The 24,682-nt window shown below is 44.1% G+C and overlaps 2 protein-coding genes across 7 annotated transcripts in view; both read left to right on the forward strand.

The window, feature by feature from the left end:
* Nucleotides 1–865: 865 nt before the first annotated feature.
* C13H18orf32 (chromosome 13 C18orf32 homolog) lies at nt 866–7,346 on the forward strand. Of its 3 annotated transcripts, none has more exons than XM_010336835.3 (3): nt 866–962; nt 5,582–5,777; nt 6,587–7,346. In XM_010336835.3, the coding sequence occupies exons 2-3, from the start codon at nt 5,613–5,615 to the stop codon at nt 6,650–6,652; spliced, it is 231 nt and encodes a 76-aa protein (XP_010335137.1). In that variant the 5' UTR covers nt 866–962; nt 5,582–5,612; the 3' UTR covers nt 6,653–7,346. The 3 variants fall into 3 exon arrangements, with proteins under 3 accessions (XP_010335137.1, XP_010335139.1, XP_010335138.1); XM_010336837.3 differs by lacking the exon at nt 866–962 and adding an exon at nt 983–1,119; XM_010336836.3 differs by lacking the exon at nt 866–962 and adding an exon at nt 3,686–4,547.
* Nucleotides 7,347–24,171: 16,825 nt separating this feature from the next.
* DYM (dymeclin) overlaps nt 24,172–24,682 on the forward strand; it is a 439,715-nt gene continuing 439,204 nt past the window's right edge. For 2 of the 4 annotated variants that reach the window (XM_010336841.3, XM_074383488.1), the window contains exon 1: nt 24,172–24,476. The gene's annotated coding sequence lies outside the window, so the exon portion shown is untranslated. The remainder of the gene's footprint in view (nt 24,477–24,682) is intronic. The other 2 variants (XM_010336842.3, XM_003926079.4) reach the window with 2 other exon arrangements.

Here is a 24,682-nt window from a genome sequence, read left to right on the forward strand (position 1 = left end):
CAGTGTGTGAGTATACCATTTGATCATCTGCAACTGGAAATGGCTCCATTGAGTATTGCCTTTGTTATGACAGCAATCAGGCTCAGGTTCTGAAGCTTTTTTGAGTAATGATGCTCAACCTGTATTATTTCATCAATTGATAAAACAGGTTTGGTTTTTGCTGTTAGAAACGATGGTACTTTAAACCTTTGCAGATTTTTGTGTTTTTTTATTTCTCGGGTATATACTCTACTGGAATTGCTGGATCATCTGGTAACCCGAATAAACATATAAGGAACTTTGAAATATTTCCAAAAAGGCTGCACATTACATTTCAACAGCAGGGTGTGAAGGGCCCAGTTGCCATGCATCGCCAACATGTACTGACATCCTAGCGAGTGTCCACTGTTTAGTATAAAGTGATTTAACTGCTATTAACTGATATCTAAAGTTGGCTTTAGTTGTTTGCTCTGCCCTTGAATTTAAGAAACTTGAATTTAACAAACCGCCCAGCTGCCACCTTCCCTGTGGATGCCACGCCATTTTCACGGGCGTCATCCTTTGCCGTGGCAGTGTTCTTTTTTTTCTTTTCTTTTTTATAAGGCGTTTCACCGTGTTGGTCAGGCTGGTCTTGAACTCCCGACCTCATGTGATCCGCCCGCCTTGGCCTCCAAAGTGCTTGGATTACAAGCGTGAGCCACCACGCCCGGCCAGTGTTTTTAATTTTAATCCTGCGTTCCGAGTCACGGAGTTGTCAGGCGAGGCTTTCCTCCCGGAGCGGGGCTCTTATGTGGGCACCTGGGAAGCGCAGGGCCCAGCGCCGCAAGCCCCGCCGCCTCCCGCTGGGCGACACTGCTGCGTGCAATGTGGGCTGACGCAGGCGCGCCTTTGTCATTTCCGTTGGAGGCTCCCATTGGCTGGGCGGCGGTTCGTCTCTCCCTCCGGAAGTGCAGACATTGTCAGCTCCGCTTCCGCGGTCGCGGGTAAGTGTGTCTGGACTGCCGGCTTGAGGTGGGCTTGAGGGGCTGCTCGGCAGGCCCAGGCGCTCGCAGAACCCTAGCCAGTGCCCGGCCTCCCGCCTCCCGCCGTCCTCGGCGCTCTGGCCCGCCGGCCCCTGCAGTGCCCGCCTTCGCTCTCACGGTACCTTCCTTCCGCGTGGGCGCCGACCCGCCCTCCCCGGCCCTGCGCCTCTGTCTGCATTCCTTGTTCACCACCCGTGCCCTCGGTGCTTGCATTGGTCTCTCCGATACTTTATATTGGTTTTGTTCTTTTCTGTGGGCAAGTATTGTTGGTTTCACATCCTTTCTGTGACCTTCGCCGTTAGGCCTCTTTTCTCTCCTCCTTTCAATCATTGTCTTTGACTTAACCTGCCTCCCCTCCAACCACCCACCCCCCGCCCCGCCCTACCCTCCTGTCTCCAAGATGACATGCTCAACTGGATGACTTGAAGGAAAGTGGCTTTCTCTATTATGCCTGCCCTGTTTCCGATGGAGCCTCAGACTTCCTGTCTCCTCTGTTATCTGGACCTAAGTCGAGGGAACGAAGATTCCTCTGCAACAGCTTTAATCCGTTTTACTTGCTTGGTTGGCTTGGAGAGAATAATTAAAATAGTAATATCTCCTAGCCACCTTCTAGACTTTTCTGACCCACTTTCCACATGTGTGAAGTAAAATATCTTACCGAATAAATGAAGATTAAAAGATACAAGTAGGCTTAATTCTGAAGAGAACTAAAAGGTCACTTAAATGCCATAATTATGGCCTACGTGATGAGTAGTATTTGTTCTTGAGAGTTTATTTACACCATACTGTGTGAGCTTGCTTAAAACACAACTATAGAAGTAAAAATGAATCTTTATGATGGAGGGCCTGTCAGTCACTAACTAAGCTAGTACTGGTAGCATTGCCAGTTGTTTTGAAGGGGTTTAGTTGGTTTGGAACGTTTGGTAAAAGGGAATAACATGACCATTGTGGTTTTGAAAGAGGAAAAGCCAAGAATATTGAGGAAAACAAGAACTGGAAATAATGGTCTTAACCAGCCCTGATTACCGGTTACCTCTATGAGAACTTCGGACAGGTTACAACTTTTGGATTTATTCATTTATTTATTATCTTGAGACAGGGTGTGTGTCTGTGGCCCAGGCTGGAGCACAGTGGGCTGTCATAGTTCACAACACCCTTGACTTTCCATGGCCCAAGCGGTTCTCTCCTTCCTCAGCTCCCCAAGTAGCTGGGACGACAGGCATGTGCCACCACACTTGGCTAATCATTAAAAAAAAAAAAAAAAAAAAAAAAAGGCAGGTTTCGGTAATCCCAGCACTTTGGGAGGACAAGGCAGAAGGGTCTCTTGAGTTCAGAACTGAGCAACACAGTGAGTGAGACCTCATTTCTACTGAAAATTTAAAAATTAATGGGGTGTGATAGCATGGGGCTGTGGTCCTAGCTACTCAGGAGGCTGAGGTATAGGGATAGCTTGAGTCTAGGAGGTCGAGGCTGCAGTGAACTCTGAACACACAAGTGGTATGTTTGAGCCACTGACTTTAGCCTGAGCATCAGAGCAAGACCTTGTCTCAAAAAAAAAAAAAAAAAAAAAAAACACTGTTGCCCAGGCAATTTTTTTTTTATTTATTTTTTTTTGAGGTGGAGTTTTGCTCGTCATGCAGGCTGGTGTGCAATGGCGTGATCTCAGCTCACTGCAACATCTACCTTCCAGGTTCAAATGATTCTTCTGCCTCAGCCTCCCAAGTAGCTGGGATTACAGGTGCACGCCACCACACCCAGCTCATATTTTTATTTTTGGTAGACATGGGGCTTCACCATGTTGGCCAGGCTGGTTGGTCTCAAACTCCTGACCTCAGGTGATCCACCTGCCTCAGTCTCCCAAGGTGCTGGGATTACAGGTGTGAGCCACTGCTCCCGGCCTCAATTTACATTTTTGTTTATAGCTCTTGCTTGTAATTCATTTGAAAGACATAATCAGATTAGATTGTCTATACCGTTTTTCACCTGTATTGTGAATAATTTTAAAATGTCTTAGCATAGTCATGGTGCTGACTCATTTGCCAGCAGATCCTACTTAATTTGCAATATTTTGAAAAATACTCAGCTCATTTTTAGTAGAGATGGGGCCAGGCTGGTCTTGAACTGACCTCAAGTGATCTGCCTACCTCGGCCTCCCAAAGTGCTGGGATTACAGATATGAGCCACCCCTCCTGGCCTTAAAATAAGATTTTCTTTTTTTTGAGATGGAATCTCACTTTGTGCCAGACTGCAGTGCAGTGGTGCGATCTCGGCTCACTGCAACGGGGTTTCACCATGTTGGTCAGGATGGTCTCGATCTCCTGACGCCATGATTCACCCGCCTCGGCCTCCCGAAGTGCTGGAATTACAGGTGTGAGCCACGGCGCCTGGACAAGAATTCTTAACATGCTAACTTATCAGCATTTTGCACTGTTTGAAAGCTGCTTTCTTTTATACTTTTTAAGGCCCTCCATCCTATTCTAGGTGATTAAAAAGTCTTGTAAATTTAAGAGATCATTTGGTTTAATAATATGTTATGGAACTAGTATTGGTTCTTCAAGAAATTGCTGATTTTGAGAAGTTTCCACATGATTTCTAATCATCAAGGAAATCAGTAGTGTTGATTTGTTAGTTTTGAGACAAGGTCTTGCACTATTGCCCAGCTGGAGTGCAGTGGCATGATCATAGCTCTCTGCAGCCTTAAACTTCTGAGCTCAAGTGATCCTCCTGAGCCTGGCACAGTGGCTCACACCTGTAATCTGAGCAACCCAGAACCCTGAGGCAGGAGGATCACTTGAGGTCATGCATTTGAGAACAGCCTGGGCAACATAGTAAGACCCCTCCCCCTCCATCTCTACAGAAATTTTCTAAAACTAGCCATGCATTGTGGCTAATTGCTTAGGCTCACAAGTTTAGGGCTGCAGTGAGTGATGATTGTGCCACTGCACTTCCAACCTGGGTGACAGTTTAAGACCTTGTCTCAAAACAAATTAACACCACTAATTTCCTTGATGATTAGAAATCACATTAGAACTTCTTAAAGTTAGCAAACTCGGGAGGCTGAGGTGGGAGGATCACTTGAACCCAAGAGGTCAAGGCTATAGTAAGCCACGATGGTGCCACTGCACTCCAGCCTGGGCAACAGAGTGAGAAGGGTCTTGAGGAAAAAACAACAAAAAAGCAATCTTCTCACCTTATTCTTCCAGGTAGCTAGGATTACGGCTCTGTGCCAGCAAAGTCAGCATAGGTGTTAATTTTTGGAAATGCACAATTTACTTAGAACATACGATAATAAATTTTTTTTGTTACTTAACACACCTTAAATTATGCCCTTGAAAATAAAAGCAAAATATATCAAAGGAGAGTTGTTGCCTGGGAAAGGTCAGGTGATTTTCAGCCTAGAGGTCTTTCAAAGTAGTTTCTTTGTAAGTTTTGTATTGCAGGATTTGCTGTCAGCGTTGTGGGTTTGGCTAATTGATATTGTCAGTCCCTGAAGATTAGGACTTGGGAGTTATCTCACTAGAAGTCCACTCCACACTTAAATGGAGTGTAAGTCATAATACTAAATTAATGTTTTTGTTTCTCCATTTTTTAAGCTCCAAATAGAGATAGTAGCAAAGGCACCCAACCTCACTGATTGTTTTGAAGATTAATGAGTTGATAGATGTAAACTGCCTAGCACCTACCAAATGTTGTTGTCTTTCCTTTATCATCAAATTCATGATTGGGGTGCAGTGATTGGAAAAGTTTGGAAGCAAGCACCTCATTATTATCCATGTCTGCCACCTATTATTTCTTTTTTTCTTTTCTTTGAGACGAAGTCTTGTTCTTTCACCCAGGCTGGAGTGCAGTGGCAGGATCTTGGCTCATTGCAGCCTCCACCTCCTGGGTTCAAGCAATTCTGCCTCAGCCTCCCAAGTAGCTGGGATTGCAGGTGCACTTCACTAAGCCAAGCTAATTTTTGTATTTTTAGTGGAGATGGGGTTTTACCATGTTGGCCAGGCTGGTCTCGAATTCCTGACCTATTGATCTGCCCTCCTTGGCCTCCCAAAGTGCTGGGATTACAGGCAAGAGCCACTGCTCCTGCCCTACTTTACCTTGCAGATAGCAGCATTTTTGTTTAATAAAATCTTTTTTTTTTTTTTTTTTTTTTTGCAAATGTAATAGTATGTTTTAAGTTTTCCCTACACTGTAAAGTAGTCCTTTCAGATAATGTATATGTATTTTTCTTTTTTGAGACAGTCTCTCTGTGTCATCTAGGCTGGAGAGCAGTGGCATGAACATGGCCCACTACAGCCTCAACCTCCTGGGCTCTAGTGATCCTCCTGTCTCAGCCACTTATGTAGCTGGGACCACAGGAGTATGCCACCATGCCCAGCTAACTTTTTTACCTAGTAGAGACAAGGTCTCACTCTGTTGTGCAAGATGGTTTCAAACTCCTTGGCCCAAGATATGCTCTTGCCTCCCAAAATGCTGGGATTACAGGCATGAGCCACCACACCTCACCCCTTTCAGATGCCTTAATCTTGGTAAATTCCTTCAGTGACTAATCTGTGATGAACTAACTTCTTTTCTTTGTGTAGATCAACAGTTGAGGAGCTCAAGCCCAGGACAATGGTGTGCATTCCTTGTATCGTCATTCCAGTTCTGCTCTGGATCTACAAAAAATTCCTGGAGCCATACATATACCCTCTGATTTCCCCCTTCGTTGGTCGTATATGGCCTAAAAAAGCTATACAAGAAACCAATGATACAAACAAAGGCAAAGTAGACTGTAAGGTAAGAACATTCACATGCCTTCAGTAAGAGCAGTGAAAGGGGGTGGTACGTGGGTGAAACACTTAGATTTTGGAAAGACAGGTTTTAGAACCAGAAGCTTCAATAATTTGTCTAACATTTGGCTTAAATTAAGGTTTTAAAGTAAGCTTCTGATTTCTTCTGTTCCTGTAATGCATTTGCCTTTTGGCCAAAATGATAACCAGTATTTCCTGACTGGTAAGTATAATGGTAAAGAGCTAATGGATGAGAAGAGATACACTAATACAAACCAGTTTCACTGATTGATAACTTTGGTAAGAGATTTAATTAAAAGGATCATAGAGATTTTTTTTTAACCAAAAAAAAATTTTTTTAATGAGTAGACAACTCTATTATCTTTAGAATTGTTGCTTTTTTTAGAGTCAGCTTTGTGCTCAGCTGCACTACTTTAGCCGTCCGTTTCTGGAAGCAAAATGTTTCACTCTAGAGCTTGTTGCCTTTTTTGCTTGTTTTTTGGAGACAGAATTTCACTCATGTCGCTCAGGCTGGAGTGCAGTGGCACAATCTTGGCTCACCGCAATCTCCATCTCCCTGGTTCAAGCAGTTCTCCCACCTCGACCTCCTGAGTAGCTGGGATTGCAGGAATGCACCACCACATCTGGCTAATTTTATATTTTTAGTAGAGACAGGGTTTCTCCATGTTGGTCAGGCTGGTCTCCAGCTCCTGACCTCGGGTGATCCACCCGCCTCAGCCTCCCAGCACTTTGGGAGTATGTCTCTTAATGAATATCTTTTTGTTACAATAATTTCTAAATTTTTTTTTCGTTTAGGGTGCAGACATGAATGGATTACCAACAAAAGGACCAACAGAGATCTCTGATAAAAAGAAAGACTAACGCAATTTCCTAAAGGACCTCGTCATGTAAAAAATGGACCTGATAATATTAAGCATCTTCCTTGTAACTGTCTTGACCTTTTTATCTGAGACCGGAATTCAGGATAGAAGTCTAGATACTTACTGGATACTAATCAGGAAATACATAATATCTGTATTTAAAATGTAGTTAGTTATATAGTTAGTTATATTTAATGACCTCATTCCTAAGTTACTTTCTCATTAATGTAGCTTTCATTTCTGTTGCTGTTGTTTTAATAATATGATGTAATAGAAAGTTTGTGCCAGTAGACACTATATTACTAAATCAGCACTTTAAAATCTTTGGTTCTCTATCATTCATTCATATGAATTTGACTGCTGTTACTGTAATTTGTTTGGGCTCTTCTGATTTGAGTGGAGTACAGTTTTGTGAAACTATGCAGGGAAATGAAGGTAGAATTTTGGGAGGTAATAATGATGTGAAACATAAAGATATAATAATTACTGTCCAACACAGTAGAGCAGCTTGTTCATAAATGTAGTAATTACTATTTACTGCTCTGAGGAAGATTAAAAAAAAAAAAAGATGGGAAAAGGGGGAAACTTCTTTGAAGAATGAAACATCTTTTACAAATATATCTAATGTAATTATACGATTTTAATCCTTACTACATTTCTTCTGTTCCTACAAATGTATTAAACATTCAGCTTCACTGGTAGTTCTTTTTCTTTTAAAGTCTATTTAAATATTCAAAAGGGAAATTTTCATCACATCAGAATTCTGATGTTGTGATGGCATCTGTGTAGTGGCAGGACAGCAGTTACTATTGTTGCATAACAAGACACTCCAAATTTAGTGGTTTTCAGCAACACTCACTCAACTGGGCAGTTCTTTGCTGTTCTGGGCCTGGGTCTGAACCTAGGCCAATATATGACTTTTAGCTTGGGATTTTAATATTCAGTGTAGGGACCTATAAATATTCAAAAATGATGAGATGCATCCTTATATATTTTTTTATTCCCTCTGAAGCTGGGAAAGATTAAAGGGGACTCTTGCCCCAATGAAGTCCTGGTCCTAATTCAGGCTCTATTAAGTTCTATGTCTGGTCAAGTCAAGTCACTGATTTACTTGGACTTCATTTGATATAAATCAGAAGGTCTCAGCTTTTCTGCCCAAAGCCACCTGAGGGAGAAGATAAATTCTCATTAGCAAATAAATTGTTTTTTAAGATATAAATACTGTTATAAAAATAACATTCACAGTAAAACGATGCAAGAGCACACTAAATGAAAAGCAAATGTTCTTTCTGAACTCCGGTTCCCTAATTCGAGCTCCAAAGATTTAACCAATGTTGTTGTTGTTGTTGTTTGATCTTGTTAGACAGCAAGTCTTATTAACAGTGCTGCTCCTTGTGGAGCAAGGCTAACTCATAGGCAGTGCACCCAGAGTCTGCCCAGCTGGTTTTGTGTGTAACCTTCTAGCAACTTTTTGAAAATTCATTTGTTCTTAATTACACATATCTTTATTTTTATTTTTATTTCTTTTTGAGACAGGGTCTCACTCTGTCTCTCAAGTTGGATCGCAGCAGTGTGACCATGGCTTCCTACAGTGTTGACCTCTAGTCCTGAAGTGATCCTCTCACTTTAGCCTTCCAAGTGGCTGGGACTACAGATGGATGCCACCACCCCCAGCTAATGCTTTTGTATTTTTTTGTAGAGACAGTTTTGCCATGTCGCCTGGGCTGGTCTCAAACTCCTGGGATCAAGTGATCCTCCACTTTGACCTCCAAAAGTGCTGGGATTATAGACGTGAGCCACTGCACCTGGCTTACACATTATCTTTTAAAAATTAAATAATATGGCCAGGCGCAGTTGCTCATGCCTGTAATACCAACACATTGGGAGGCCAGGGGGGGTGGATCATGAGGTCAGGAGATCAAGGCCATCTGGCTAACATGCTGAAACCCTGTCTAATAAAAATACAAAACAACAACAACAACAAAAAAAAATTAGCTGGGCATGGTGGCACATGCCTGTAATCCCAGCTACTCAGGAGGCTAAGGCAGGAGAATCATTTCAGCCCAGGAGGCAGAGATTGCAGTGAGCCAAGATTGTGCCACTGTACTCCAGCTTGGGTGACAGAGCAAGACTGTCTGAAAAACAAAACAAAAAACTTCTGGACACTTGCACCCTCCCAAGCCTAAACCAGGAAGAAGACAAAACCCTGAGTAGACCAATAACAAGGGCTGAAGTTGAGGCAGCAATTAATAGCTTACCAACCAAAGGAAGCCCAGGTCCAGATGGGTTCACAGCCGAATTCTACCAGACATACAAAGAGGAGCTGGTACCATTCCTTCTGAAACTATTCCAAATAATCCAAAAAGAGGGAACCCTTCCCAAATCATTTTATGAGACCAACATCATCCTGATACCAGAACCCGGCAGAGACTCAACAAGAAGAGAAAACTTCAGGCCGATATCCATGATGAACGTAGATGCAAAAATCTTCAGTAAAATACTGGCAAACCAATTACAACAGCACATCAAAAAGATTACCCATCAAGGTCAAGTAGGCTTCATCCCCGGGATGCAAAGCTGGTTCAACATACAGAAGTCTTTAAATGTAATGCACCACATAAACAGAACCAAAGACAAAAACCACACGATTATCTCAATACATGCAGAGAAGGCCTTTGACAAAATTCAACAGCCCTTTATGCTAAAAACTCTCAATAAACTAGGTATTGGTGGAATGTATTTCAAAATAATAAAAGCTATTTATGACAAACCCACAGCCAATGTCATACTGAATGGGCAAAAACTGGAAGCATTCCCTTTGAAATCTGGCACTAGGCGAAGATGCCCTCTCTCACCACTCCTATTCAATACAGTATTGCAAGTTCTAGCCAGAGAAATCAGTCAAGAAAAAGAAATAAAGGGTATTCAGTTAGGAAAGGAGGAAGTCAAATTGTCTCTATTTGCAGACAACATGATAGTAAATTTAAAAGACCCCATCATCTCATCCGAAAATCTGAAACAAATAACTTCAGCAAAGTCTCAGGATACAAAATCAATGTGCAGAAATCACAAGCATTCCTATACACCAACAACAGACTTAAAGAGAGCCAAATCAAGAACGAACTGCCATTCACAATTGCTACAAAGAGAATAAAATACCTAGGAATACAACTAACAAAGGATGTAAAGGACCTCTTCAAGGAGAACTACAAACCACTGCTCAAGGAAATCAGAGAGGACACACACAGATGGAAAAACATCCCATGCTCATGTTAGGAAGAATCAATATTGTGAAAATAGCCATACTGCCCAAAGTAATTTATAGATTCCATGCTGTCCCCATCAAGCTACCTATGACCCTCTTCACAGAATTGGGAAAAAAACACCTTAAACTTTGGAACCAAACAAGAGCCTGCATAGCCAACACAATTCTAAGCAAAAAAGAACAAAGGGAGAGGCATCACACTACCTGACTTCAAACTATACTACAAAGCTACAGTAATCAAAACAGCATGATACTGGTACCAAAACAGAGATATAGACCAATGGAACAGAACAGAGGCCTCAGAGGCAATGCCACACGTCTACAACCATCTGATCTTTGACAAACCTCACAAAAACAAGCAATGGGGAAAGGATTCCCTGTTTAATAAATGATGTTGGGAAAACCGGCTAGCCATGTGCAGAAAGCAGAAACTGGACCCCTTTCTGACACCTTTCTGACACCTACACTAAAATTAACTCCACATGGATTAAAGACTTAAACATAAGACCTAAGACCATAAAAACCCTAGAAGAAAATCTAGGCAGAACCATTCGGGACATATGCATAGGCAAGGACTTCATGACTAAAACACCAAAAGCATTGGCAACAAAAGCCCAAATAGACAAATGGGACCTAATTAACTCCAGAGCTTCTATATAGCAAAAGAAACAATCATTAGAGTGAACCAACAATCAACAGAATGGGAAAAAATTTTTGCAATCTACCCCATCTGACAAAGGGCTAATATCCAGAATCTACAAAGAACTAAAACAGATTTGCAAGAAAAAGACAACCCCATTCAAAACTGGTCGAAGGACATGAACAGACACTTTTCAAAAGAAGACATTTATGAGGCCAACAAACATACGAAAAAATGCTCATCATCACTGTTCATTAGAGAAATGCAAATCAAAACCACATTGAGATACCATCTCATGCCAGTTAGAATGGCAATCATTAAAAAATCTGGAGACAACAGATGCTGGAGAGGATGTGGAGAAATAGAAATGCTTTTACACCATTGATGGGAGTGTAAATTAGTTCAACCATTGTGGAAGATAGTGTGACGATTCCTCAAGGACCTAGAAATACACATTCCATTTGACTCAGCAATCCCATTACTGGGTATATATCCAAAGGATTATAAATCATTCTATTATAAAGACACATGCACATGCAATGTTCATTGCGACACTTTACAATAGTAAAGACCTGGAACCAACCCAAATGCCCATTGATGATAGACTGGACAGGGAAAGTGTGGCACATATACACCATGGAATATTATGCAGCCATAAAAATGATGAGTTCGTGTCCTTTGTAGGGACATGGATGAATCTGGAAACCATCATTCTCAGCAAACCAACACAAGAACAGAAAAACAAACACCGTATGTTTTCACTCATAGGCAGGTGTTGAACAATAAGAACATACGGACACAGGGAGGGGAGCAAGACACACTGGGGTCTGTTGGGGGAACAGGGGAAGGACAGCTGGGGGTGGGGAGATTGGGGAGGGATAACATGGGGAGAAATACCAGATATAGGTGATGGGGGGATGAGGCAGCAAACCACACTGCCACGTGTGTACCTATGCAACAATCCCATATGTTTTGCACATGTACCCCAGAGTCTAAAGTGCAATAATATATATGTATATATATAAATTAAGATTGCAACGTTTCTAATTGTCCCTACTTCTTTGCTCCCAAAAGTTTTTACCTATTGAGCTGTGAGCTTTTTATATTTATCTCCACATTTATAAGTAATACATATAAACATTTTATTTTTTGAGACAGGGTCTCATTGTCACCCAGGCTGGCTGGAGTGCAGTGGCATGATCATAGCTCACTATAGCCTCCAACTCCTGGGCTCAGGTGATCCTCCCACCTCAGCCTCCTGAATTGCTAGGACTACATGAGAATCATTTGAACCCAGGAGGTGGAGGTTGCAGTGAGCTAAGACCACACCACTGCCCTCCAGCCTGGGTGACAGAGCAAAACTCTCTCTCAAAAAAAGAAAAAGAAAAAAGAAAAACAGGATCCCAGCCTGGGCAACAAAGGGAGACTTCATCTCCACCAAAAATAAAAAGTAGCCAGGCATGGTGATGTGTACCTGTGGTCCCAGCTGATGTGGGAGGATTGCTTGAACCCGGGAGGTCAAAGGCTACAGTGAACTTCGATGAAGTCACTGTACTCTAGCCTGGGCAACAGAGCAAGACCCTGTCTTAAAAAAGAATAAAGGAAGCCAGGCACGGTGGCTCAAGCCTGTAATCCCAGCACTTTGGGAGGCCAAGGTGGGTGGATCACGAGGTCAAGAGATCGAGACCATCCTGGTCAACATGGTGAAACCCCATCTCTACCAAAAAAAAATGCAAAAAATTAGCTGGGCATGGTGGCACGTGCCTGTAATCCCAGCTACTTGAGAGGCTGAGGCAGGAGAATTGCCTGAACCCAGGAGGCAGAGGTTGCGGTGAGCCAAGATCGCACCATTGCACTCCAGCCTGGGTAACAAGAGTGAAAGTCCGTCTCAAAAAAAAAAAAAGAAGAAAGGAATAATGGAGTTTAAATACGTAAATAAGTCTAGGATTTCAAGTTCATACTTTTGATTTACACTGTCTAAGGCAAGCGTCCCCAAACTACGGCCACCGGGCCGCATGCGGCCCCCTGAGGCCATTTATCCCGCCGCACTTCAGGAAGGGGCACCTCTTTCACTGGTGGTCAGTGAGAGGAGCACAGTATGTGGTGGCCCTCCAACGGTCTGAGGGACAGTGAACTGGCCCCCTGTGTAAAAAGTTTGGGGACGCCTGGTCCAAGGAGACGTCACAGCTACTGATATCTTAATTGTTAGTAATACCTTATTGAGAATAATTAGGCAGAAATGAAGAGGGTGAGTTTAGACTAATCAGTATTTGTGAACTTGTGTTTAAGTTTCTGGAGGCCGAGGTGAGAGGATCGCTTAAGCCCAGGAGGCGGAAGTTGCAGTGAGCCAAGATCACACCACTGCACTCAGCCTGGGCAACAGAGCAATACGCTGTCTCAAAAAAGTAATAATAAAGTTTATTTTGCTAACCTTGTATCATGACTTTTTAATTTACCTACTTTTCAACAACTTGCTTTAGTGAATTTTAACTGCATTTGCTGTCTCTTTTTATGAGTTAGACTCATTTTTCTCAGTTTATTATTTAAGGCTAAAACTCTTGGGTCTTGTCACTTTTTTTTTTTTCATTACTAGGCTGCCTTCCTAGGAAACGTAGGTGACTTGGCACTTCCTCAAAGTGATCATTCACTGGCATGTTGAGCTATTAGACAGAATGACTGGATTAAAAAGAAACTCCAACCACTGATCTTTTCATTTTTTTATTATTTTTTAGAGACAGAGTCTCACTCTGTCACCCAGGCTGGAGTGAAGTGACTTGATCATAGCTCACTCCAGCCTCAGACTCCTGGGCTGAAGTGATCCTCTTGTCTCAGCCTCCCGAGTAGCGGGGACTGCAGGCATGAGCCACCTTGCCCAGCCCAGGGCCTGATCTTAAGCCTAGTTCACTCATAATCAAAGAGGAAATGGAGGGAAGTTTTCTTACGGTTTCCTCCACAGGGAGCTACTTGTTTGTTCCATCCTCATAGCTAAATTTATTGGCATGGTGACAGCTCCCTAATAAAGAAGCAAAGACTATGGGTTCTTTGGTTTGAATGTGCCCTCCAAAACTCATGTTGAAACTTCATCCCCAACATGGCAGTATTGAGAGTCAGGGCCTTTAAGAGGCAATTGGGTCAGCCCTCATGAATAGATTAATCTACTCATGGATTTATGGATTAGTGAGTTAATAGATTAATCAGTTATCTTGGGAGAACTGGAAGCTTTTATAAGAGGAAAAGGCTGGGTGGGCACCATGGCTCACATCTGTAATTAAGGCACTTTGGGAGGGCAAGATAGGAGGATTGCTTGAGGTGAGGCATTTCAAACCAGCCTGGGCAACATAGTAAGACCCTCATCTCTACAAAAAAAAATAAAAATAAAACAATCAGCCTGGCATGGTGGTGCCTGCCTGTGGTCCTAGCTACTTACAAGGCTGAGGCAAGAGGATTACTGGAACCTGGGAGTTTGAAGCTACCGTGAACTATGATAACGCCACTGCACTCCAGCCTGGGCAACAGAGGGAAGCCGTCTCAGAATAATAATAAAATAAATAAAAATTAAAAGACCCTGTCTCTACAAAAAATTAAAAATAAATTATCTAGGCTTAGTGGGGCCCTCCTGTTACCCCAGATACTTAGGAGACTGAACTGGGAGGATCACTTGAGTCTAGGAGTTTGAGGCTACATTCACCTGTGATCTTGGCACTCTAGTCCAGCCTGGGTAACAAAACAGGAAGAAATCTGAGTGAGCACACTTGGCCATGTGATGTCCTGCACTGCCCTAGGACTCTGTAGAGTCCTTCCCAGCAAGGAGGCTCTCACCAGATGCACCCCTTGACCTGGGACTTTTTAGCCTCCATAATTCCAAGAAATAAATTTGATTTATAAACTACCCGGTTTCAGTTACTCAGTTACAATAACAGAAAACAGAATAAGACAATAGACAACTTGTTCTTATGAACTGACAGCATGGAAGGTTTTAAGAAAAAGAGCAGAAGGCATTTGGTCAGAGAGTTGAATATTGGTAAGTTTAAACTGAAAATGTAAAGAAATTTCAGATTTTTCTAGTGAAGGGAGAGGGTGAAATTGAGAAAGTAATGACTATAGATGAACTGCACAGGGCCAACGTATGGTGGAGGCTTCACAAAATATACCAAATGCTCTAAACGTTGAGCCAGTCTGGACCTTAGGGTTCATCCTCTCATTTTTACTAAGGGCAAAAAAAAAAAAAAAAAAAAAAAAAAAAAAAACGGTTAAAAGAGGAAGCCCAGGCCAGGTATGGTGGCTCACACCTGTAATCCCAACACTTTGGGAGGCCAAGGTGGGTGGATCACAAGGTCAAGAGATCAAGGCCATCCTGGCGAACATGGTGAAACCCCGTCTTTACTAAAAATATAAAACTTAGCTGGGCTTGGTGGCATGCATCCGTAATCCCAGCTATTTAAGAGGCTGAAGCAGGAGAATCGCTTGAATTCGGGAGGCAGAGGTTGCAGTGAGCCACTGCACTCCAGCCTGGCTGCAGAGCAAGACTTCATCTCAAAACTAAAAATAAAAAAGCGGTAGCCCAGATGCTGGAACAGTATGTGAAGAAAGTTTCCTACAAGGCTTTTGTATCCAGTTGGGCTAAGTGTGCACTGCCCAATTTCAGAAGGCACCATATGCAGTGACGACAATGTCAAAGATTCCCCTGGGTCTATGCTTTACACGGGCGGCCTGTTCCTGACTTGATAATTCAGCAGGTGAAGTTCCATAATTCCTTGGTGCATTGGTTTTCTATAGCTACATAACAAATTGCCTTAAATGTAAGGACTTAAAGCAACACAAATCTAATACCTCACTGTTTGGGAGGGTCAGATGTCCTGGTTTGGTCTAGTTGGATTCTCTGCTCAGGGTTTCACCAGACTAAATTCAAGATGTAGGCCAGGTCTGCAGTTCTCATCCGGGCTCAGGGTCCTCCTCCTCACTGGTTGTCAGCAGAATTCATTTCCTTGTAGTCCTGTTTTCCTCCTGGTCGGCCAGTGCCTGCTCTTAGCTCCCAGAAACTGCTGGCAGTTCCTTAGCACGTGGCCCCCAAGGTCAGCTCCCCACATCAATATTCCCTTTCTTCCAACTCATCTGGAGCACATCTTTCTGCCTTCTAATCTTCTGGGACCAGCTAGAAATTTCCCTGCTTTTAAAGGGTAGAGTGATTTAATCACGCATGACTGAATAATCTCCCAAGGTCAATTTATTTGGGACCTTAATTATACAGTATCTACAAAATTGCTTCACAGCAGCAACCAGATGAGTATTTTCATTCTTTTTTATTTTGTTTTTTTGTTTTTCTTTTAGACAGAGCCTGGTGCAGTGATATGAACTCAGTTCACTGCAACCTCTGCCTCCCAGGTTCAAGTGATTCTCTTGCCTCAGCCTCCCAAGTAGCTGGGACTGAAGGTATGTGCCACCATGCCCGGCTAATTTTTGCTTATTTATTTATTTATGACAGAGTCTTGCTCTGTCGCCCAGGCTGGAGTGCAGCAGCGCAATCTCGGCTCACTGCAGTCTCTGCCTCCTGGGATCAAACGATTCTCTTGCCTTAGCCTCCTGAGTAGCTGGGATTACAGGCATGCCCCACCATGCCCGGCTAATTTTTATGTTTTTGGTAAACATGGGGTTTCATCATGTTTGCCAAGCTAGTCTCGATTCCTGACCTCAGGTGATACACCCACCTTGGCCTTCCAAAGGGTTCGGATTACAGGGGTGAGCCACTGTGCCTGAGCTAAATGAGTATTTGATTGGTGTTTGGGAGAAAGTGCCTGTACTTCACGATCTAGGAATCTAGGGGCCTATCTTAGAAGTCTCCCCACCAAACATGGCCCTTTTCCTGACAAATGATTCCAGTCCTTCAATTACTTGGAAATCTGCTGAGTACTGGAGTCTCATAGTTCCCATCTATTAATGCCCCTAGGCTTTATTGATTTTAAACTCTGGAGAGTTTATCATCTTGATATTTACAGAACCACTCAGCATAGCCTCTACTGACCCTAAATCGGATGACTAGAAATCATTTCAAAGAAGACAGGCGCATAAATATGAAGAACAGTTTTCATCAGAAAAATGCAAATTAGAACCATAACAAGAAGCCACCAGAATGGTTAAAATTAAAGATCAAAAGTTGAAAGGATAAAAAGCAGAGGCAGTTCTTGTGTACTGCAAGTGCAAATTGGTACAACTGCTTTGTCAGCATTATCTGACATGCATTATCTGACATGCATTATCTAAACATGCATGGCCAGGTGCGGTGGCTCACGCCTGTAATCCCAGCATTTTGGGAGACTGAGGTCAGGGAATCAATTGAGGTCAAGAGTTCGAGACCAACCTGGACAACATGTTGAAACCCCATCTTTACTAAAAACACAAAAATTAGCTGGGCATGGTGACAGGCACCTGTAATCCCAGCTGCTCAAGAGGCTGAGGCAGAATTGCTTGAACTGGGGAGGCAGAGATTATGTGAGCCAAGACCATGCCACTGCACAATTTGAAGGAAAATAAATCAATATCAATGACAGTCATGCACACTCAAGCAATGTTTCAAAGCCTAATCATTTGTCATCTATTCTCAGTGTTTCTATTGTAATTTTTTATTTTTTTGAGATGGAGTCTTGCTTTGTTGCCCAGGCACAATCTTGGCTCACCACAACCTCTGCCTCTTGGGTCAAGTGATTCTCCTGCCTCAGCCTCCCGAGTAGCTGGGACTACAGGTGTGCGCCACGATGCCTGGTTGATTTTTGTATTTTTAGTAAAGACAGGGTTTCACTGTGTTGGCCAGGCTGGTCTCGAACACCTGACCTCATGATCAAGCTGCCTTGGCCTCCCAAAGTGCTGGGCTCACAGGCGTAAGCCACTGTGCCTGGCTTGTATTTTTTTTTTTTTTTGGTAATTTTTATTATAATAATAGTACATGCCGAATCCCCAGCACCTATAGCAGTGCCTGGTTCAGAATTGACACTTAAATATTTATGGAATTAATAATAAAAGTTCTTTCAAAAATGATAATTTAGAAGTATCTGTATATTGCAAAAGATAAAAAGGTCTTTTTTACCCTCCTCTTTTCCATACTTGTAATTCTGATGATTGTGTGAAAGGAAAAGCCTCTATCCTTGGTGAATCTCTCATTTAGCTCTTCTTTTTTAAAGAAGTTGTGGCCGGGCACGGTGGCACGTGCCTGTAGTCCCAGCTACTCAGGAGGCTGAGGTGGGAGGATCGCTTGAGCCCAGGAGTTCTGGGCTGTAGTGCGCTATGCCAATCAGGTGTCTGCACTAAGTTCAGCATCAATATGGTGACCTCCCGGGAGCGGGGGACCACCAGATTGCCTAAGGAGGGGTGAACCAGACCAGGTCAGAAACGGAGCAGGTCAAAACTCCCCTGCTGATCAGTAGTGGGATCGCACCTGTGAATAGCCACTGCACTCCAGCCTGGGCAACATAGCGAGACCCTGTCTCTTAAAAAAAAAAAAAGTTATGTATTCTGGTGGTCTTTCACAGAAGAGGGCTGTGTGCTATTGGGTGTTCACTGCCACCTGTAGGAGGTAAAATAACCTGTGATGAATTGGCCCCATTGAAGTACCACACCTCTAGGAAGCCTTCCACTCCTCCCCTTCTCTTGCCCTTGTTTCTGCAGGCTCTGTACAACACTTCTCATCCAAGTGATCTTGCACTACAGGTAGCTGGCTACCTGCTGTGTCTTTCACAGGATGGTAAGCTCCTTGTAGACAGCAACTGTCCTTATCTTGCCACCTCCGACAGTGCCTTGGAGGGTACATTTGCTAAACGTTTTGAAACTAAACAGAAAAAGCACAGTACAATTAGAAATTACCAAATGATAATCAACAAATTACTCAGATCTCTTCCCCTGCCACTTTATTAGCTCTTGAAAGGGCAATTTCAGTGATCTTGTCAAACAGCTAAGTCACCTGGTGGCCTAATAGAGGGCTTGAAAGTTTGAGTCTCTGCTGTTCAGTACTCTTTCCTCTTGACGTCCTGACCCCCAACTTCTGCAAAACGATGAATAGTGCAGAGTAGGTCATAGTCTTTTTTCCCCCCGATTTGGTAGAAATGGGATCTTGCTGTGTTGCCCTGGCTGATCTCAAACTCCTGGGCTCAAGACCCTCTCACCCCAGCTTCCCAAAGAATTGCATACCTTTCAAAGTGAAGTATAATGAAGTATAATTTTCTTGTGGGCCAGGCATGGTGGCTCACACTTGTAATCCCAGCACTTTGGGAGGCTGAGATGGGCGAATTACCTGGGCTCAGGAGTTTGGGTCCAGCTTTTGCAATATAGCAAGACCTACTCTCTACAAATAATAAGGAAATTACTGGGTATGGTGGTGCATGCCTGTGGTCTCAGCTACTCAGGAGGTTGAGGTGGGAAGATCCCTTGAGCCTGGTTGGTTGAGGCTGCTGTGAGCTGTGAGCAACCCACTGCACTCCAGCCTGAATGACAGAGCAAGAACCTGTCTCAAATAAATTTTTTGGGGTGTATTTTCTGTTTTGCAGTTACTTTCTAAGGAGCATGAATAATTGTACAGTCCCAGATTGAACATGTGTTGGAAAGACAGGCAGCCATTTGGAAGTTTTCTTTTTAACTACACTTTAAAAATATTTATTTATAGGCTGGGCGCGGTGGCTCAAGCCTGTAATCCCAGCACTTTGGGAGGCCGAGGCGGGTGGATCATGAGGTCAAGAGATCGAGACCAACCTGGTCAACATGGTGAAACCCCATCTCTACTAAAAATACAAAAAATTAGCTGGGCATGGTGGTGCGTGCCTATAATCCCAGCTGCTCAGGAGGCTGAGGCAGGAGAATTGCCTGAACCCAGGAGGCAGAGGTTGCGGTGAGCCGAGATTGTGCCATTGCACTCCAGCCTGGGTAACAAGAGCGAAACTCCGTCTCAAAAAAAAAAAAAAAATTATTTATTTATAGAGATGGAGTCTCACTATGTTGCTTAGGCTGATCTCAAACTCACAGTCTCAAGAGATCCTCCTGCTTCAGCCTCCCAAAGTGCTGGGATTTCAGACATGAGCCACTACACCCAGTCTAATTATGCCTTAAAAAAATTTTTTTTTGAGTGTATTTTTTTCTTTTGCTGCTATAACACATTCCCAGAAATTTAGTTGCTTAAAATAACATACATTTATTATCTGTTCTGTAGGTCTCAAGTCAGATACAGTCTAATTGGGCTAAAATCATGGCATAGGCAAGGCTTCGTTCCCTCTTGGAGATTCGGGAGGACAACCTGTTTCCCTCCCTTTCCCAGGTGGTAGAGGCCCTTGCCTGCACTCCTAGGCTCTTGCTGTCTTCAAAGACAGTAATGCTTGGTTCTCACATTACTCACTCTGGTCTTCTTCCAGAGCCACCTCTCCCTCTGACTCTTCTGCCTCCCTCTTCTACTTTTCATTTTTGTGAATATATTGGGTGCACTCTGATAATCCTGGATACTCTCCCTATTTTAAGGTCAGCTGATTAGCAATCTCAATTGCCATCTGTAGCCTTAATTTCCATTTTCCAAATAACCTAACATATTCACAGGTTTTGGGGATTAGGATCTGGACATCTTTTGGGGTAGAAGAAATTATTCTGTCCAGGCCAGGCACAGTGGCTCATGCCTGTAATCCCAGCACTTTGGGAGGCTGAGGTGGGCCAATCACGTGAAGTCAGGAGTTCAAGACCAGCCTGGCCAACATGGTGAAAACCCATCTTTACTAAAAATACAAAAATTAGCCAGGCATGGTGGCGTGCGCCTGTAATCCCAGCTACTCAGGAGGCTGAGGCAGGAGAATCACTTGAATGAGGGAGGTGGAGGTTGCAGTGAGCTGAGATTGTGCCATTGCAGTCCAGACTGGGCAATGAAAGTGAAACTCTGTCTCAAAAAAAAAAAAAAAAAAAAAAAGAAAAAAGAAAAAAAAAAGAAATAAAAATTATTCTGTCAACCACGTGGAATAATGTAATGTTTAATAATAAGAACATGCCGGGTGCGGTGGCTCAAGCCTGTAATCCCAGCACTTTGGGAGGCCGAGATGGGTGGATCACGAGATCAAGGGATCGAGACCATCCTGATCAACATGGTGAAACCCCGTCTCTACTAAAAATACAAAAAATTAGCTGGGCGTGGTGGCGCGTGCCTGTAATCCCAGCTACTCAGGAGGCTGAGGCAGGAGAATTGCCTGAACCCAGGAGGCGGAGGTTGTGGGGAGCCGAGATCACGCCATTGCACTCCAGCCTGGGTAACAAGAGCGAAACTCCATCTCAAAAAAAAAAAAAAACTAATAATAGTAACAGTTGCAAGGAGTAGGGAGTTACTATATATCCGTTACCCAGCTTTCTTTAATGTTAACATTTTGTATGACCATAGCACATTTGTCGAAACTAGGTAATAAGCATTGCTACAATACTGTTAACTAAGCTCCAAACTTTATTTAGCCTTAATCAGTCCCCACTATTGCCTTTTTCAATTCCAGGATGCAATCCAGGATAACCTATTGCATTTAGTGGGAGGATTTCATAGCTTTCCTGTTGCTGTTCCTGAACCACTAGACACTGAAGTTGTCAAATCAGTCACAGTTATCATGATCCTTTTCTTTTCTTTCTTTCTTTCTTTCTTTTTTTTTTTTTTTTTTTTTTGAGACAGAGTCTTGCTTTGTTGCCCAGGCTGGAGGGCAGTGGTGTGATCATGGCTTACTGGAATCTTCACCTCCCAGGTTCTCCTGCCTCAGCCTCCTGAGTAGCTGGGACTGCAGGTGTGTACCACCACAACTAGATAATTTTTATTTTTTTGTATTTTTAGTAGAGACGTTGGCCAGGCTGGTCTTGAACTTCTCAGGTGATCTGGCTGCTTTGGCCTCCCAAAGTGCTAGGATTACAGGCATGAGCCACCGTGCCCAGCCCTGAGTCTCTTTTTGCTATAATTGTAAAATAAAATTGTGCATGCACTTCATATTCCTTGCAGAAAAATTAAAAAACGTAGGGAAAAACTAATTTTAATCACACATGATCTCATTACCCAAAGTTGCAATATTGTTAACATTATTTGTCTTTTTTCCCCCAGCACATATACATAGCTTTACAAATATATTACATAAAAACAAATATACAAATATAATTACAATTATAGTACATAATTATATATTATAAATATATTAAAGTGGCAAAACCCACAATTTTTTGCACCAACCTAATATAATTTACTTATAAAAATTTGATATTATGTATGTTTTCACTCAATGTATCATCAAAATATTTTCTTTTTTTTTGAGACAGAGTTTCACTTTTGTTACCCAGGCTGGAGTGCAATGGCGTGATCTCGGCTCACTGCAACCTCTGCCTCCTGGGTTCAGGCAATTCTCCTGCCTCAGCCTCCTGAGTAGCTGGGATTACAGGCACGAGCCACCATGCCCAGCTACTTTTTTTGTATTTTTAGTAGAGACGGGGTTTCACCATGTTGACCAGGATAGTCTCAATCTCTTGATCTCGTGATCCACCCGCCTCGGCCTCCCAAAGAGCTGGGATTACAGGCTTGAGCCACCGCGCCCGGCCTCAAAATATTTTCAAACAAATATGCATCCATAGCATTCTTTACAATAGTTGCATAGTAGTGCCTATGGTTAGGTAGTTTTATTTATTTATTTATTTATTGAGGCGGAGTTTCACTCTTGTTGCTGAGGCTGGAGTGCAATGGCATGATTTTAGCTCACCGCAACCTCTGCCATCCAGGTTCAAGTGATTCTCCTGCATAGCTGGGATTACAGGCATGCACCACCATGCCCAGCTAATTGTGTATTTTTAGTAGAGATGGGGTTTCTTCATTTTGGTCAGGCTGGTCTCGAACGCCTGACCTCAGGTGATCGGCCCACCTCAGCCTCCCAAAGTCCTGGGATTACAGGTGTGAGCCACCTCGCCCGGCCAGTTTTCTTTCTTTCTTTCTTTCTTTCTTTCTTTCTTTCTTTCTCTCTCTCTCTTTCTCTCTCTCTCTTTCTTTTTTCTTTTTCTGGACAGTGTCTGGAGTGCAATGGCGAGATCATGGGTCACTACAACCTCAACCTCCGCGGCTCAAGCTATTTTCCCACCTCAGCCTCCTGAGTAGCTGGGACTGAGGGTGCGCATCACCACTCCCAGCTAATTTTTGTATTTTTTGTAGAAACAGTGTATCGCTGTGTTGCTCAGTTGAGTCAGTCCGAACTCCTGGGCTCAAGTGATCCTCTCACCTCGACCTCCCAAAGTAATGGGTTTACAGGCATGAACTACCTCACCCAGCCTACTTTGGGTTTTAATATGTTTTCCTGTCACAATTCTGCGAGCTCAGTGAATTTACTGGCAGTCTATACTGGAAAAGAATATCTAATATTTGTATAGCACTTTATAGAATACACTGGTGCATATTGACTATATAGTGGGAATAACAGTGCTTTCTGTTCCAAAGGGTCATTTTGAGAAATAAGATAACAGTGCACAGCTAAAAGAAAACAATCCATAATGTGAATTGTTAATTATTACTATGGTAATGTCAACATTCCTGAAAGGGCAGAATCATCGTCATTTTTTTAGATCAGAATACTGGCTGAGAGAGGTAAAGTAGTTGCTCAAAGACGTCAATGCAGCTCATTTGACCTCAAATTTGATATTTTTGGCACTACCTCATATTGATACCTTTTCCTTTGGGACCTGTCCTTTCCGACATTATTGCAGGCAGGGCTAGGCCTGCCAGCTGCCTCCATCGAAAATTATTTCCCTATTTCTCAATTCTCCAGAATCCCACACGAAATTGCTTGACTTTGGGATGGTTACAGCTGCAATTAACCGGGGCCTTAATAAAGTTAAGCCGCCAGAACAAAGGGTGCAGCGTGAGCGAGGACTCTAGCACCTGGCAGGCAAGGTTTTTGCGCTTCTCTTTCTTTCTTTCTTTTTTTTTTTTTTTTTGAGACGGAATCTAGCTCAGTCGCCAGGTTGGAGTGCATGCAGTGCGCGATCTCGACTCACTGTAACCTCCGCCTCCCACGTTCAAGTGATTCTCCTGCCTGAGCCTCCCCAGTAGCTGGGATTACAGGCACGCGCAGCCACGCCCGGCTAATTCCCCACCCCCCGCCCCCCACTTCCTTGAGACGGAGTCAGGCTGGAGTGCAGTCCCTCCTGGGTTCAAGTTATTCTCCTGCCTCAGGCTCCCGAGTAGCTGGGACTACAGGCGACCTCCAGCATGCCTGGCTAATTTTTGTATTTTTAGTAGAGACCGGGTTTCGCCATGTTGGTCAGGCTGGTCTCGAGCTCCTGACCTCAAGTAATCTACCCGCCAAGGCTGAGTTTAGAGGCGTGACCCACCGCGCCCGGCTTGAATTTTTAGTAGAGGCGGGGTTTCACCCTGTTGGCCAGGATGGTGTGGATCTCCTGACCTCGTGATCCACCCATCTCGGCCTCCCAAAGTCCTGGGATTACAGGAATGAGCCACCGCGCCGGGCGGTTTTTGCGCTTCTCAATGCGGCCACGTGGCTTTGCAGAGGCTCAGAAGGCGCTAGGAGAGAGGAGGCACGAGTAACACCCGAAGGACTGCATTTCCCAGAGGTCCGCGCGCGCCGCATGCCACGTGACTGCCTGGCTGGCGCGCGCGCGCCCGGCGGTTCGCTTCCTAGCAGCGTTCTCGGTCGCTTCCCTCTTGACTCGCAGTCTCCCGGCCTCCCCAACGACCCGGCCCGGGCTGGAGCCGAGCCGGAGCCGAGCTGCAGGCCCAGTCGGGGCTGGAACCGTACCCGCAGAGACGTGGAAACAAGGAGGCCTGAGCCGGCGTGCGCCACCCGCGGCTGCCGCGGCGACCGCGACTTCTCCTGACCCCTCTGCCACCCGCCTGTCTGTCCGCGGGTCCGTGGAGCTGGAGCAGATCCCCCCAGCCGGCTGAGACAGGTGGGCTGTGGCGCCGCCCCCCGCAGCGCGGCCCGGCCCGGAAGCCCGGCCGCCCCCGGCCCCCTGTCAAAGCGGGTCCGGGACCACCCTCCGCTCCCCGGCCAGCGCCCGAAGGCGAGGGGCAGCGCCGTGGGGCGGCGGCGAAGGGACCTTCCCTTTCCTGCCGGTGGGCGCCTGGGCCACCCCGTAGGGGCTGTGCTAAGAGC

The sequence above is a fragment of the Saimiri boliviensis genome, chromosome 13 (genome assembly GCF_048565385.1).
Source record: "Saimiri boliviensis isolate mSaiBol1 chromosome 13, mSaiBol1.pri, whole genome shotgun sequence".
Taxonomy (NCBI): domain Eukaryota; kingdom Metazoa; phylum Chordata; class Mammalia; order Primates; family Cebidae; genus Saimiri; species Saimiri boliviensis.

Excerpts from the sequence above, each read along its gene's own strand:
- C13H18orf32 (XM_010336835.3), top strand. The coding sequence starts at position 5,613 with ATGGTGTGCATTCCTTGTATCGTCATTCCAGTTCTGCTCTGGATCTAC. Across the intron at positions 5,778-6,586 it reads AAGGCAAAGTAGACTGTAAG|GGTGCAGACATGAATGGATT; the intron begins GTAAGAACATTC and ends TTTTTCGTTTAG.